At 45.1% G+C, this 15,188-nt stretch overlaps 2 protein-coding genes across 2 annotated transcripts; one reads left to right on the top strand and one right to left on the bottom strand.

Annotated features, from left to right (window-relative positions):
- Positions 1 to 627: 627 nt before the first annotated feature.
- Positions 628 to 6,425, top strand: gcc1 (GRIP and coiled-coil domain containing 1). The gene is made up of 4 exons (XM_061030316.1): positions 628 to 1,289; positions 2,249 to 2,714; positions 3,428 to 4,090; positions 4,959 to 6,425. The coding sequence occupies exons 2-4, from the start codon at positions 2,331 to 2,333 to the stop codon at positions 6,225 to 6,227; spliced, it is 2,316 nt and encodes a 771-aa protein (XP_060886299.1). The 5' UTR covers positions 628 to 1,289; positions 2,249 to 2,330; the 3' UTR covers positions 6,228 to 6,425.
- An 876-nt stretch (positions 6,426 to 7,301) lies between these two features.
- On the bottom strand, positions 7,302 to 15,146 carry dennd6b (DENN/MADD domain containing 6B). Its single transcript, XM_061029991.1, has 20 exons — positions 14,899 to 15,146; positions 13,697 to 13,735; positions 13,562 to 13,604; positions 13,355 to 13,464; positions 13,172 to 13,252; positions 11,247 to 11,352; positions 11,084 to 11,163; positions 10,944 to 11,006; positions 10,813 to 10,868; positions 10,320 to 10,442; positions 10,066 to 10,161; positions 9,862 to 9,956; positions 9,524 to 9,589; positions 9,376 to 9,440; positions 9,203 to 9,292; positions 8,736 to 8,789; positions 8,541 to 8,650; positions 8,341 to 8,443; positions 8,168 to 8,242; positions 7,302 to 8,077 (listed from the first exon to the last, which is right to left on the bottom strand). Exons 1-20 carry the CDS (start codon positions 15,043 to 15,045, stop codon positions 7,955 to 7,957), a joined length of 1,725 nt encoding a protein of 574 aa, XP_060885974.1. The 5' UTR covers positions 15,046 to 15,146; the 3' UTR covers positions 7,302 to 7,954.
- Positions 15,147 to 15,188: the final 42 nt, after the last annotated feature.

Here is a 15,188-nt window from a genome sequence, read left to right on the forward strand (position 1 = left end):
AATAATAATAATAATAATAATAATGGAGGAGGAGGATCTGAGGGAGCGGGCTGAAGTGGCGATGTGAAGGAGGTCAGACAGATATGGATATATCTGTATATATATATATATATCTGTATATATATAGAGAGATATATCTGTATATCTGTATATATATAGAGATATATCTGTATATATATATATAGATATATCTGTATATATATATATATATATATAGATATATCTGTATATATATATATATATATATACAGATATATACATACATATTCCACCCATACAAAAAAACATGAGCCCACTATACAGTTTGATATATAATATATACAACTCAGGCTAAAGTTTAAAAGTTTAAATGTCTTCTGTTCTTACTTAAAGGGGAGTCGTTATAAAGTGCAATTGCAGTAGGTAAATTCGAATATCAGACATAATTCATCGGTTGAAACGGAGACTAATCTGAATTAATCATAGATTGTATATAACATAACATAATCTATAAAACACATATTGCATATGAAATATTATCATTTACAGTCTGTGGTATTAATCATCAACTAATTAAATTAATTCAAACTAATTTTCGTGTATGAAAATAGATGTAAGTATCAGAAAAGTTTCACGATTGTTTGTAACTGTATTCATTAACGAAAGTCTTTTTCATCCAAACAAATATCTGCGTCAGTTTTTTATCCTTTTGACAGATCCGTAAAGTATTTAACCACCAGCTGTTTGAATGTAATATACTGTTACCATTTTATTATACCGTAGATTATTAATCAGAATTATCACATGGATAAACAACATTGGTTTAAATATATATACATTTAAAAGTCTTTATAATACATTTGACTAATTATGAAACTGATGATGATTTGTTTAATTCTGTTTTATTCTTGGGTTGTGAAACTTTATTCTCTAAGCTGGTTATTGTAATAATATAAAGCTGTACAGACTATTTAGGAGCTACGTTGAAACTTAGTTAAAGTACCAGTTATAACTTATTCTTACATTAAAAGTAAAAATTAAAAAAAAACCGTATTTGATCGTGTGTTTTCCTGACAGCATTGAACGCAGCATCATATTCCCGCCTCCTTGTCCTCCTCCAGTTCCGGTTTGGACCAACATGGCGGCCGTTAGCTTACAGTGTCCGGCCCATCGGATAAACTCTGAGTTTGTTTTGTTAAATTAACATGTTTTTCTGATTAAATTACTCACACCAGGTGGATTTTGTGTTAACTGTTAAGTTGCTGAACACCGACAGTTGGTCTGTCTCTCCGCTGGAGGCTGTTTACCGGGTAAGAACCGTAAATTAAACCGGGATAATAACATCAGCTGTTAAACTTTTATCTTCCGCATTTCTTCACTCTCCTCCGTCCGACTGAACTTTATCTCAGTTAAAGTTAAGATATGTCAACTTTAAAAAGAGACAACTGATGCACTCTGGAAATAAAATATAAAAATAAGATAATTTAAAAACAATACATTTCTCTGTTTAATTAAATTGTTATTGTTGTTGTTATTGTTGTGACGTTTTGGTCGAAGATGTTGCCAAAGCAAAAACACAAAACAAAATACACAATATAATCATTAATTATCCAAAGCGACGTACATCACCATTCATACACCGCCACAGTAGCAGCGGGAGCAATGCGGGGGTTAAGTGTGTTGCCCAAGGATACATCGGACATGTTGCTCAGCTGGGGATCGAACCCTCAACCTTTCGGTCGAGAGGCGTTGACTCTACCAACTGAGCCGCAGCCGCCTTGGTTTCTCCCCCCATCCTCCGGAAAATTTAAATTCAAATTTAAAAAACTTTATTTGTCCCCGGGGGGCAAACAGAGCAGTAAAATAACAACAGTGCAGGTACGAAACATTTTAACCTAAATATAAAGTGTCAATTTAAATACAACTTAAAGCTTAAACTTAACTTAAAAATACTAAATATAGCAGATATAAGTGGACAGTGATCGGACTAACAGATGTAAACAGAACTATGTGCAAGTAGGCAAATACTAAATGATAAGTTATTAAGGTGAATAATGGAACAACAGAACTAATATAAACAATATAACTGTAAAAGGTAAAAATTAGATAAATAAATTAACCGTAGTGTAATGATGGATAAGAAACAACAGGAATAAAGAAACCAGAACTGTATGAATACAAAGGGGATAGATGAGGGCTTCACCCTGTCCCGGATCGCATAGCCTCCTGTCTGTTCATTGGGCCGCTCTGATGTTTGTTTATGTTTCAGAAACCAACAAACCCAGTCCTAGTTCTTGTCATGATCAGCAGCTGACTCAGACCCATTCCGACCCTGACGGACCATCAGAGCCATGGAGAAGTTCGGGATGAGTTTTGGGGGCGGTCCCGGCAGGAAGGAGCTGCTGGACACCATCGAGTCCCAGAAGAAGCAGCTGGTCCAGTACCAGACCCGGTTTAAAGATGTGGTCCGGGCCTACAAGAGTCTCATGAAGGAGAAGGAGGCTCTGGAGGCCAGTGTGAAGGTCCTGTCTGTGACCCAGGAGCTGGACCTGAACCAGCAGGATACCACCTCCTCTGACCTCCCAGATGACGGCTGCTCGCTGCACAGCGAGGACAGCCTGGACACGGCGGCGTCCGTAGACACGGCAGCGTCCGTGGACATGCCAAGCGAGACCACCAGAGGGGACCAGAGTGAGGAGGACCAGGGAGAACCAGCCAGGAAGTCCAGCTCAGCGGTACATTTGTTAAAGTCTGTAATAGTTTAGAGACCGAAACATCATTTTATAAAATGACTAAACAAACTACAGCTATAACTCCTAAACTAAATCTGTGACCCCTAAAATACAACTATGACCCCTTAACTACAGCTGTGACCCCTCAAATACAGCTTTGACCCCCTAAACTTCGGCTGTGACCCCTAAACTTCAGATATGACCCCCAAAACTACAGCTGGGACCCCTGAACTACAACTGTGTTCCCCTAAACTACAGCTGTGACCCCTAAACTACAGCTGTGTTCCCCTAAACTACAGCTAGGACCCCTAAACTACAGCTGGGACCCCTAAACTACAGCTATGACCCCTAAACTACATCTGTGTTCCCCTAAACTACAGCTAGGACCCCTAAACTACAGCTGGGACCCCAAAACTACAGCGGGGACCCCTAAACTACATCTGTGTTCCCCAAAACTACAGCTAGGACCCCTAAACTAAAGCTATGACCCCCAAAACTACAGCTGGGACCCCTGAACTACAACTGTGTTCCCCTAAACTACAGCTGGGACCCCTAAAATATAACTATGACCCCTAAACTTCAGCTACGACCCCTAAACTACAACTGGGACCCCTAAACTACAACTATGACCCCTAAACTTCAGCTGGGACCCCTAAAGTATGACCCTTAATCATGTAAATGTTCTTAAAAGTTCTCTGTTGTTTCTCTTCCTGCAGTGGCTGAGGTCTGACCCTGACGCTGGCAGCTCAGATGGCAGCAGCGTGGGGGCGGAGCCTCAACATGCAGCACCCCCTCCCAGCATGGAAGCAGACCGCCGAGTCATCCAGTTAAAGGGCCAACTGAGCACGCTCACCGGCGCCCTGGCTACGGTGACACAGGAGAAGTCTCGGATGGAGGCGAGTTTCCAGGCCGACAAGCGTCAGCTGAAGCAGGAGATGGAGGAGCTGCGGGAACGCCTGGCCACCATGACGACGCAGCAGGAGGCGGAGCTACAGGGGCTGTTGCAGCAGCTGGCGGAGAGCCGCGCTCGCGTCATCACGCAGCAGCACGAGAGGGAGCAGGAGCAGGGAGACCACGTCCAGCAGCTCCGAGAGCTGCAGAGGCTCCTGCAGCAGGAGAGAGACCTGAGGCAGGACGCAGACCTCCGCCTACAGGACGCCAACTCCACCATCTTCCTCAACTCTCAGGCCGTGGACCGGGGGGCGGAGTCCCAGGCTCTGCTGAGCCAGGTGAGGGCTGAGAGAGACGAGCTGAAGAGGAGGCTGCAGGTCGCCGAGGAGAACCAGAAGAAACCAGATCCCAGAGTGGAAGAACTTCAGAGAGACCTGACGGAGCTGAAACACCACGTCCAGGAACAGATCCACCTGGAGACCAGGAAGGTAAACCTAGACCATGACCAACTTAGACCAGGTTTAGACTGAGACCATAACACCTGCTGACACACACACACACACACACACACACACACACACACACACACACACACACACACACACACACACACACACACACACACAGAGCTGCAGGCACACAGACACACACACACACACACACACACACAGACACACACAGAGCTACACACACACACACACACACACAGAGCTACACACACACACACACAGAGCTACACACACACACACACACAGAGCTACACACACACACACACACACACACACAGACACACAGACACACACACAGACACACACACACACACACAGACACACACAGAGCTACACACACACACACACACACACACACACACACACACACAGAGCTACACACACACACACACAGAGCTACACACACACACACACACACACACACACACACACACACAGAGCTACACACACACACACACACACACACACAGAGCTACACACACACACACAGAGCTACACACACACACACACACACAGAGCTACACACACACACACACACACAGAGCTACACACACACACACACACACACACACAGAGCTACACACACACACACACACATACACACAGAGCTACACACACACACACACACACACAGAGCTACACACACACACACACACACACACACACACACACAGACACACACACACACACACACACACACACACACACACACACACACACACACACACACACACACACACACACACACACACACACACACACACACACACACACACACACACACACACACACACACACACCCCTCCCTGCTCTGTGATGTCATTGTTTCCTCTTTGTGCTCCTGCAGGTGAGCGATTCAGAGGAGCGTGCTCATGAGCGCGCTCAGTCTGCAGAAGCTCGGGTCGCCAGTCTGGAGGAGCGAGTCTCCGAGTTGTCCGAGCTTCTCGGTTCCTGCGAGAAGACTCGGCAGAGAGACCAGCAGCTCGCTCAGAGACTCAGGGAGCGGATCCTGCAGCTCGACACGGAGAACAAAACGCTCGCCATGGCGGCGTCCAGCAGGATGAGCGGCGAGCTGGGCATGGACGAGGCTCAGCTGGACGTGGTCGCTCTGAGGGAAAAGATGGAGAAGCTGAAGAAGCTGCTGCTGCTGGCGACTCAGAGGAACCCGGACCACGACATCCAGAACCTGGCAGAGACGGATCTGGAGCTGAGCAGAGACAAAGGCTCGGCGCTCGTCTACCAGCAGGAGCTGCGTCAGCTCAGGGACGAGTTCGAGCGCTACAAGCTGCGAGCGCAGGTCGTGCTGAAGAACAAGAACGTCAAAGATGGCTGCCAGGCTAAGGAGCTGGAGGAGGTGCGGGACCAGCTGTCGGAGGTGAAGGAGAAGTACATCAACCTGCGCATCCAGAGCGACGAGGCAGAGGCCGCGCACCGCCGCCATCTGGAGGAGCAGCAGCAACAGGCGGCGGCGCTGCAGCAGACTCACCGACAGGAAGTGGAGCGAGTGGAAGCGTTGCACCGTGAGGACCTGCTGCGACTGGAGGCGGAGCTTCACAAACAGAGAGAGAGGACCATGGCGCTGCTGGACGAGAAGGACCGGGAGCTGGAGCAGCTGCGTGCCCTCGCGCTCAGCTACACCAACAACAGCGTCAAAACCACAGAGGAGGAGCACGAGTCGGGCGCCGAGAGTGAGGGTGACATCATCAGCCAGGCCCTGCGGCGGGTGACGAACACTGAGCCCACGCTGCTGCTGTACGCCGAGCAGCTGGCCAGGAAGGAGGTGGAGGTGGGCGGGCTACGGCGGCAGAAACACCGGTTGGAGGAGGACCTCCACCAGCTGCAGGCGAAGCTCATCGCTAACGCAGAGCGCCACGAGGAGGAGGCGTCCGAGCTGCGAGGGCGACTGGACAAGCTGAGTCGAGACCAGAGTCGAGAAGGCGCCAACATGGAGTACCTGAAGAACGTCATCTACAAGTTCCTGACGCTGCAGGACGCCAGCGGGAAGCAGCAGACGCTCACCGCCATTCTGACCATCCTGCACTTCAGCCCGCAGGAGAAAGTCAGCGTGATGAGGCTGCAGGGCGCCACCTGGTGGACGCCCAGCAAGAGGAACTAATGAAACAATATCAGGAATGTGTCGTCATGGTTACATTAATGAAAAACTGAATGAGGTTTGGCCCCTCAGAACTCTGTGTGTCTATAAATATTTAAATTAAGTTCATGACTCTCACTGTGATAGAAAATAACTAAACACTCTAATATGTATATTTTTGAATCCCTCGTTCAAATTAAACTATTTTTCCTGCTTCACAAACAGTTTGATTCATTTTGATGTTTTAAAGTTCATGACAGGTGAGGTCACATGGTGTAATAATTGAGGACAGGTGAGGTCACATGGTGTTAAAGGTGAGGACAGGTGTGGTCACATGGTGTAATAATTGAGGACAGGTGAGGTCACATGGTGTTAAAGGTGAGGGCAGGTGTGGTCACATGGTGTTACATTTCAGGACAGGTGAGGTCACATGGTGTTAAAGGTGAGGACAGGTGAGGTCACATGGTGTTACATTTCAGGACAGGTGAGGTCACATGGTGTTAAAGGTGAGGACAGGTGTGGTCAGATGGTGTTAAAGGTGAGGACAGGTGTGGTCACATGGTGTTAAAGGTGAGGACAGGTGTGGTCACATGGTGTTACATTTCAGGACAGGTGAGGTCACATGGTGTTAAAGGTGAGGACAGGTGAGGTCACATGGTGTTAAAGGTGAGGACAGGTGTGGTCACATGGTGTTACATTTCAGGACAGGTGAGGTCACATGGTGTTAAAGGTGAGGACAGGTGTGGTCACATGGTGTTACATTTCAGGACAGGTGAGGTCACATGGTGTTAAAGGTGAGGACAGGTGTGGTCACATGGTGTTACATTTTAGGACAGGTGAGGTCACATGTTAAATGTGAGGACAGGTGAGGTCTCATGTTAAAGATGAGGACAGGTGTGGTCACATGGTGTTAAAGGTGAGGACAGGTGAGGTCTCATGTTAAAGATGAGGACAGGTGAGGTCACATGTTAAAGGTGAGGACAGGTGAGGTCTCATGTTAAAGATGAGGACAGGTGAGGTCACATGTTAAAGGTGAGGACAGGTGAGGTCACAGTGTTCTATAAATAACACAAATAGATATAATCCACAACTCAATGTGACATAATTCAGGTTTTACTTTTGAAAGAAAAACAAATTATTTACATTTTGAAAATAAACAACACAATATTATTATTATTATTAGTGTTACATTCACTGACTTCAGTTTGTGTGGGAGAAAAACTGTGATAGAAAAATACCGTCATCTGTTAATCTGTAGATTCAAATAAAAATAAATAAACAAAAGTGGATCTAAATAAACAGAAAACTTTTAACATTTTTCTTAATTAAAACAGAAAGTACTCATCCACATCGTCTGAAAGAAAAAGCCTTAAATTAAACCAGAATATTCCCCGAGAGATACGGTGAGAATTGGCTCATAATGTGAATACAGTCATAATATTTCAGAACATCTCAACCACTTTTCCTCCATCCCTTTTTAGACGTAACACCAAGAGTTGATCCAACGTTTACGATCCAAACATCGGACATCAGAACAGAAACTAACAACAACGTAAAACAAAACGTTCTGCTTCAGAACAACAAATCAAACAAACAGATTCATCAGGATTCACTAAACCTCACAATCAATCCAGAGTCACTTCATCAGTCTCAGTTTAAATTCTTAATTTTGACTAATTTTATCACAATTCATATTAATATAACCTGTCAGAATGACAACTTTAAACCAGAAGAACTCATTAAATGTCTGTTTATTGTGTGTTGAGGACGGTCTGCAGGTCTTCGGGCAGCGACTGGATGATCGAGTGAATAAAATCGTCGAGTTTTTCCACAACACCATCTCTCACCTGCAGCTGCTGCCGCCGAGCTTTCACCTGAAAACCAAATATTCAGTCAAACAAATTAATTAAGAAACAAATAAATAAGTTAATGAATTGATTTGTTTAATTCTCGGAAAAACTAACCAGTTTCTCTCTGAGCTTCAAGATCAAATCCACGATCTCCACCTCTGACTTCTCTTTGGTCCAACCCAGCAGGTCCTGACAGAACACAGGTCATACAGGTGAGCTTACAGGGGAGCACAGAGGGGATGAAGGTGTTATACAGGTATTTTATTTGTAACGGGTAAATGACTCACAGCGTCACAGATGACCTCCAGGTGGATACTCTCCAGTTTCTGAGTCATCTCTTTGTGTCGTTGGCGAAACCATCCGTCAAAGTTCGGCGACCTGAAGAACTTCCTGTAAAGATTTAAATCAGCAAAATAAAAAACTCGACAGCACCCAGAGGAGAAATAAGATAAAGCCTTCCTCCTGACATAAAAAAACTCTGACTCACCTGTAAAGTCCCATCCAATCACCTTTGAGCATCGAGGTGAGCTGAGGCCCTGTGTGCTCCAAAGTCGACATAAACTCGTCCTGACTGAAGGGTCGCACCTGAGGAGGAGTCTGAACACACACACAGCAACTCTGTCAAACAGGTGTGGTTTCCAGCTAATTACATCACCATGAGGTCATAGCACTTCCTGTTTACCTTCCAAGCTGTCACCGACCTCTGCAGCGGCATCAAGCTCGCCATGTACCGCTCCTGACAGACAAAACACAGGGATTAAACTCAACACTGCACCTGACAGACAAAACACAGGGATTGAACTCGACACAAACAGATTAAACTCAACACTGCAATTGACAGACAAAACACAGGGATTAAACTCGACTCTACTCCTGACAGACAAAACACAGGGATTAAACTCAACACTACTCCTGACAGACAAAAACACAGGGAATATACTCAACACTGTCCCTGACAGACAAAACACAGGGATTAAACTCGACTCTACTCCTGACAGACAAAACACAGGGATTAAACTTGACTCTACTCCTGACAGACAAAACACAGGGATTAAACTCGACTCTACTCCTGACAGACAAAACACAGGGAGGATGTTACAGGTGAATCAAACACTCAGAGCGTTGCAGCGATGTGATTGGCCGTCTCACCAGCGGGATGATGAAGCTCTGTGTGAGCTCTAACAGGTGTCTCCTGATGATGGCGCTCTGGACCTCAGACGGTCTCTTCCTCTGGATGCCCTGCACACAAACACACACAATCACAGGTGAGTCTGGCAGTGTGAGGCGTTCATGTGAGTTCATATCTGCGTGTTTTTCCTCACCTTTAGGATTCTCTTGATCAGGATTTTGTCTTTGTGCAGAAACGACCTGAACGACGTGAACACACCTGCACACAGGAAGTACACAGTTACCAAAATAAAACAGCATTTTATCCTGAAGTCAGCAGAAGAAGAAAGTGAGTCATGTCACCTGGTTTGGTGTCGAGTGTTTTCAGTTTGGACGGTTTCTTCACCTTCACCTGTTTGGGTAAATCACCTGGAAGGATCAGAGATTCAAACTTTAAACTTTATTCTGAAAGTCAAAATAAAATTCAAACTTTATTCTGAAAAATAAAAAACTTTTATTCTTAATTATTATTTTTTTTACTTCAACCTGGAACAATTTTATTTCAAATTTCTGACATCACAGCTCACTATTAAAAATAATACTGAACTCTCTGATCTGTGTAACGGATTAAAAACGGAGGGATGTTAGTTCTGTAGACAGGAAGTGACATGTTAAGTAAAAACAAGAAGTGTTTTCGTTACCTGCCATCTTGATTTCTCCGATCCGCAGGACGTGAGGCCAGCTCTGAAACGTCTTTATGAAGAACGGGTTAGTGACGCCCAGAACCACGTTAGGCCTGCACACAGGTGACAGAAAGGTGAGCTCAGACAGTCAGGTAAAAGTCAGGTGACAGGTTACACACAGGTGAGATCAGACAGGTGAGCTCAGGTGTGTCGGGTACTCACGGCGCCTGCGTGCGTGTGGTGTACTCTCTGAACTCGCTGTCGTGGATAGTAAAATACGGACGAAAGTCGCAGCAGAACTTCAGAGGACTGATGGCGCTGTGAGAGGACACACTGTTACCATGGCAACAACATGAACACTGCTCTTTGATTGGCTACTAAACACCTAAATCACCTGGTCAGACTGTCAGATATATTATATTATTTTGATAACCCTTAACCCAGCTCAGGGACAGCTCTGATTGGCTGTTGCTTACCTGATGAGAGCCAGCACCGTTTCCGAGGAGACGGTGGGAGATGGCGCCATGACGACCAGCGGCTCACCCAACAACATAAGCTCCCAGAGCATCTGTAGGTGGACCAGAACCGGCTGGAAACACCTGAGAGGTCAAAGGTCAACTTTTACATATTAACAAACTATTGACATTGAATCAATATTTCATATCTCTGTATCATTATTATTTTTTATTATTATTATTATATTATTATTTTTTTATTATTATTTTTTTATTTTATTTCTTTTATTATTATTATTATTTTTTTATTATTATTATTATTATTTTTATTATTTTTTTATTTTATTTCTTTTATCATTATTATTATTATTATTTTTATTATTATTATTATTTTATTATTATTATTATTATTTTTATTATTTTTTTATTTTATTTCTTTTATCATTATTATTATTATTATTATTATTTTTATTATTACAGCTGAAAAATCGATGTTAATAAATGAGGGACGCACTTGAAAAGGTCGAGTTCGTGGATGGTCGGCAGCAGAGTCGGAGCAGGTAGGAGTTCCTGAGGAGAAGAAATAAAACTTTATTGATCGTTCTTGTTCCTGTAGTTAATAAAGATTCACTTCCTGTTGCTCACCTGAAGAGCGACCGCTCTCACTGGACTTCCTCCTGGTTTGTCCGATTTAGAAGGAATCCGCACCTGGAAAATAAAACACAATAAATAAATAAATATACTTATCTGTTATTTATCCACGAGACCACACCCCCTGCGCTCACCTGTAAGACCACGCCCATCACCGGCAGGTTGAGGGTCATTCCAGGTACGGGTGAAGGCCATTGGTCGATTTCGTGACACACTGTGAGGACAGGTGACATTTAGGTGACGTCATAGAGAGAAGTTTTTTAGTTCACACTCTGAATGTAACTATGACATCATCACCTGTTTCCAGACAGGGCTCGAGCTTCTCGAAGAACTCGGGCGCGACGAGCTGCAGCAGCGAGTGGAACAGGTGAGTGTACGGCAACCTGGACACCAACACCAGAGACTGAAACACACGATCAACATCACACGATGCACGCCAAGTCACCAACGCCACCTGACCTCACAGCTATCAAACTTATTACTTAATAGTTAATGAGCAGGTGTAAAGAACAGGTGTAGACAGGTGTAGACAGGTGTGAGCAGGTGTAGACAGGTGTGAGCAAGTGTAGACAGGTGTAGACAGGTGTGAGCAGGTGTAGACAGGTGTGAGCAAGTGTAGATAGGTGTGAGCAGGTGTAGACAGGTGTAAACAGGTGTGAGCAAGTGTAGACAGGTGTGAGCAAGTGTAGATAGGTGTGAGCAGGTGTAGACAGGTGTAAACAGGTCTAGACAGGTGTAAACAGGTGTGAGCAGGTCTAGACAGGTGTGAGCAGGTGTAGACAGGTGTAGACAGGTGTGAGCAGGTGTAGACAGGTGTGAGGAGGTGTAGTCAGGTGTGAGCAGGTGTAGACAGGTGTAGAAAGGTGTAGACAGGTGTGAGCAGGTGTAAACAGGTGTAGAGAGGTGTAGACAGGTGTGAGCAGGGGTGAGCAAGTGTAAACAGGTGTAGACAGGTGTGAGCAGGTGTAAACAGGTGTGAGCAGGTGTAGACAGGTGTAAGCAGGTGTGAGCAGGTGTAAACAAGTGTAAACAGGTGTGAGCAGGTGTAAACAGGTGTAAACAAGTGTAAACAGGTGTGAGCAGGTGTAAACAGGTGTAGACAGGTGTGAGCAGGTGTAGACAGGTGTAAACAGGTGTAAACAAGTGTAAACAGGTGTGAGCAGGTGTAAACAGGTGTAGACAGGTGTGAGCAGGTGTGAGCAGGTGTAGACAGGTGTAAACAGGTGTAGACAGGTGTAGACAGGTGTAGACAGGTGTGAGCAGGTGTAAACAGGTGTGAGCAGGTGTAGACAGGTGTGAGCAGGTGTAGACAAGTGTAAACAGGTGTGAGCAGGTGTAGACAGGTGTAGACAGGTGTGAGCAGGTGTAGACAAGTGTAAACAGGTGTGAGCAGGTGTAGACAGGTGTAAACAGGTGTGAGCAGGTGTAGACAGGTGTAAACAGGTGTGAGCAGGTGTAGACAGGTGTGAGCAGGTGTAGACAGGTGTGAGCAGGTGTAGACAGGTGTAAACAGGTGTGAGCAGGTGTAGACAGGTGTAAACAGGTGTGAGCAGGTGTAGACAGGTGTAAACAGGTGTGAGCAGGTGTAGACAGGTGTAGACAGGTGTGAGCAGGTGTAGACAAGTGTAAACAGGTGTGAGCAGGTGTAGACAGGTGTAGACAGGTGTGAGCAGGTGTAGACAGGTGTAAACAGGTGTGAGCAGGTGTAGACAGGTGTAAACAGGTGTGAGCAGGTGTAGACAGGTGTAAACAGGTGTGAGCAGGTGTAGACAGGTGTAGACAGGTGTGAGCAGGTGTAGACAGGTGTAAACAGGTGTGAGCAGGTGTAGACAGGTGTAAACAGGTGTGAGCAGGTGTAGACAGGTGTGAGCAGGTGTAGACAGGTGTGAGCAGGTGTAAACAGGTGTGAGCAGGTGTAGACAAGTGTAAACAGGTGTGAGCAGGTGTAGACAGGTGTAAACAGGTGTGAGCAGGTGTAGACAAGTGTAAACAGGTGTGAGCAGGTGTAGACAGGTGTAGACAGGTGTGAGCAGGTGTAGACAGGTGTAAACAGGTGTGAGCAGGTGTAGACAGGTGTAAACAGGTGTGAGCAGGTGTAGACAGGTGTGAGCAGGTGTAGACAGGTGTGAGCAGGTGTAAACAGGTGTGAGCAGGTGTAGACAAGTGTAAACAGGTGTGAGCAGGTGTAGACAAGTGTAAACAGGTGTGAGCAGGTGTCTCACCTTTTGAAAATATCCTCTCTTCACAGAAACATCCTTCACTTGTCTGAAATAAACGAAACCGAAGAAATGTGACGCCTCCGTCTGCAGAGAGAAACAAGAACAGACGATCAGTAGATTTAATAAATATCAAACCAATCAGGTGATAATCGATCCTTTTACTTGAAGCTGATTGGCTCTCCTTACCTGCAGGGTGACCGGAGCGTCTCGGTTGTAAACGTCCTCTCTGGTCCTTGCCGCTCGCCGTCCCACCGACTGACGTAGCCTGAAGCTGAACTGAGTGTCCCCGAGGCATCCTGGGAAATGAAGTAAAAAACACATGACCTTTGACCTCTTTGAGTCAGCACACAACCGTTCAGTGTTCAGAGGACAGGTAGTATGAACGCAGGTTACCTGAGTACGAGTCGGGGAAGGACAGGTAGCAGATGCTTGTTTTCTGTCAACAAATAAAGAAAAAAACATGGTGGTTAAATCTTTAATCAACAAACTGATCCGGTTTGTGCGCAGAGGAGATGTTTGGATCGTTACCTCTTTCTCAGTGAGCTTCACATCCTGAGGATACACCAACTGAAACGACACCAGACACAAAGCAGTCACACCAGATCCCATTCAGAAATCTGATCATTTAGCGCTCCGAGTTAACTTTGTGTCAATCAAGATGTTCCCACTCTGGCCTGTTCAGCGAGGCCTTTCGTTCAGGGCAGTGGATATGTGATGTTTAACATGTTGAAAAAGCAGGTGGCACAGCGCTGGATCATGATCTGATACAGCAGCAGCAGCAGCAGGAGATTGGGGGCAACGTTAAGTCCTTTGAGTTTGAGGCGGATGGATGACAAACTGTCATGGCTCTTTTTTTAGGATGTCACTGCTGTGCTGTTGTCTAGTGTCACTCCTAGATATTTAAAACAGGTCAACTTGTGTTTTTGTATTCTTTAAAAGGAAAAATAAATAAAGCAAAACACAGTTCAAATGTTGCCGAACATCCATATTATTTTAAATAAATAATTTTCATGTTCGCAAAGGTTCTTATGATGGTTCTTATGATGGTTCTTGTGATGGTTCTTATGATGGTTCTTGTGATGGTTCTTGTGATGGTTCTTATGATGGTTCTTGTGATGGTTCTTGTGATGGTTCTTATGATGGTTCTTATGATGGTTCTTGTGATGGTTCTTGTGATGGTTCTTATGATGGTTCTTGTGATGGTTCTTATGATGGTCGGGTTATATATGTCTGTTGGGTATCGTGCACTTTGGGTTCTTTCCTGTTGAATTGTATTTAATTATTTTTTGTATTTTGCATTTGTTATGTTCTTGCTGTTGTTTATGTTCTTCTGTGTTTGGTTTAGTTTGTTCTTGTTTTTGTTGTTTGTCAAAGCACTTTGTGAACCTGTGTTTTTAAAAGGTGTTATATAAATAAAGTTATTATTATTATTATTTTGGAGGTGAGATGTATGCCGAACTCTTTAGTGCACTAACATCTATGAGTTTAAAAGTAATTTATCATTAATAAGAAGCTGCTTTGTACGAGGAGGATGACAGAATTAAAAAAGCAGTTTTTTTTAAACGGGGTTTGCTTCACCTGTCTGACTCCCACACGGTAAATCAGTGCACATCGCTTCAGTGATTTAATCTGTGATCGTCGAACATCTAAACCGGCTCAGATCATCAGTGTCATCGACAATAACCCCTGGTGATAACCATGCTAACCATGCTAAGCTAACACCGCTGTACCTCTATGGCTTGTCCGAGCTCCAGGTCGAAGGTAACGACGCACACGCACTCCAGCCAGCAGGAGAAGCGGGCCCACGGACACCTGCTGCCGTCCCGGCGCTCCGCATCCTCACAGCGGGGAGACCCGGAGCCGTCAAACGGGTTCATCACGACCGGATCAGACCTCCATTAGCCCCCCTCTTGTCCTCCATCACTGTAACGTTACCGACACCGAGACACCGGAGAGTCGGACGGCGCTTTGGAGACCCCTGCTGGAGGAGAGACGGTACTGCACCTCATAACATAAATAC

This window comes from Labrus mixtus, chromosome 22 (genome assembly GCF_963584025.1).
Source record: "Labrus mixtus chromosome 22, fLabMix1.1, whole genome shotgun sequence".
Taxonomy (NCBI): Eukaryota; Metazoa; Chordata; class Actinopteri; order Labriformes; family Labridae; genus Labrus; species Labrus mixtus.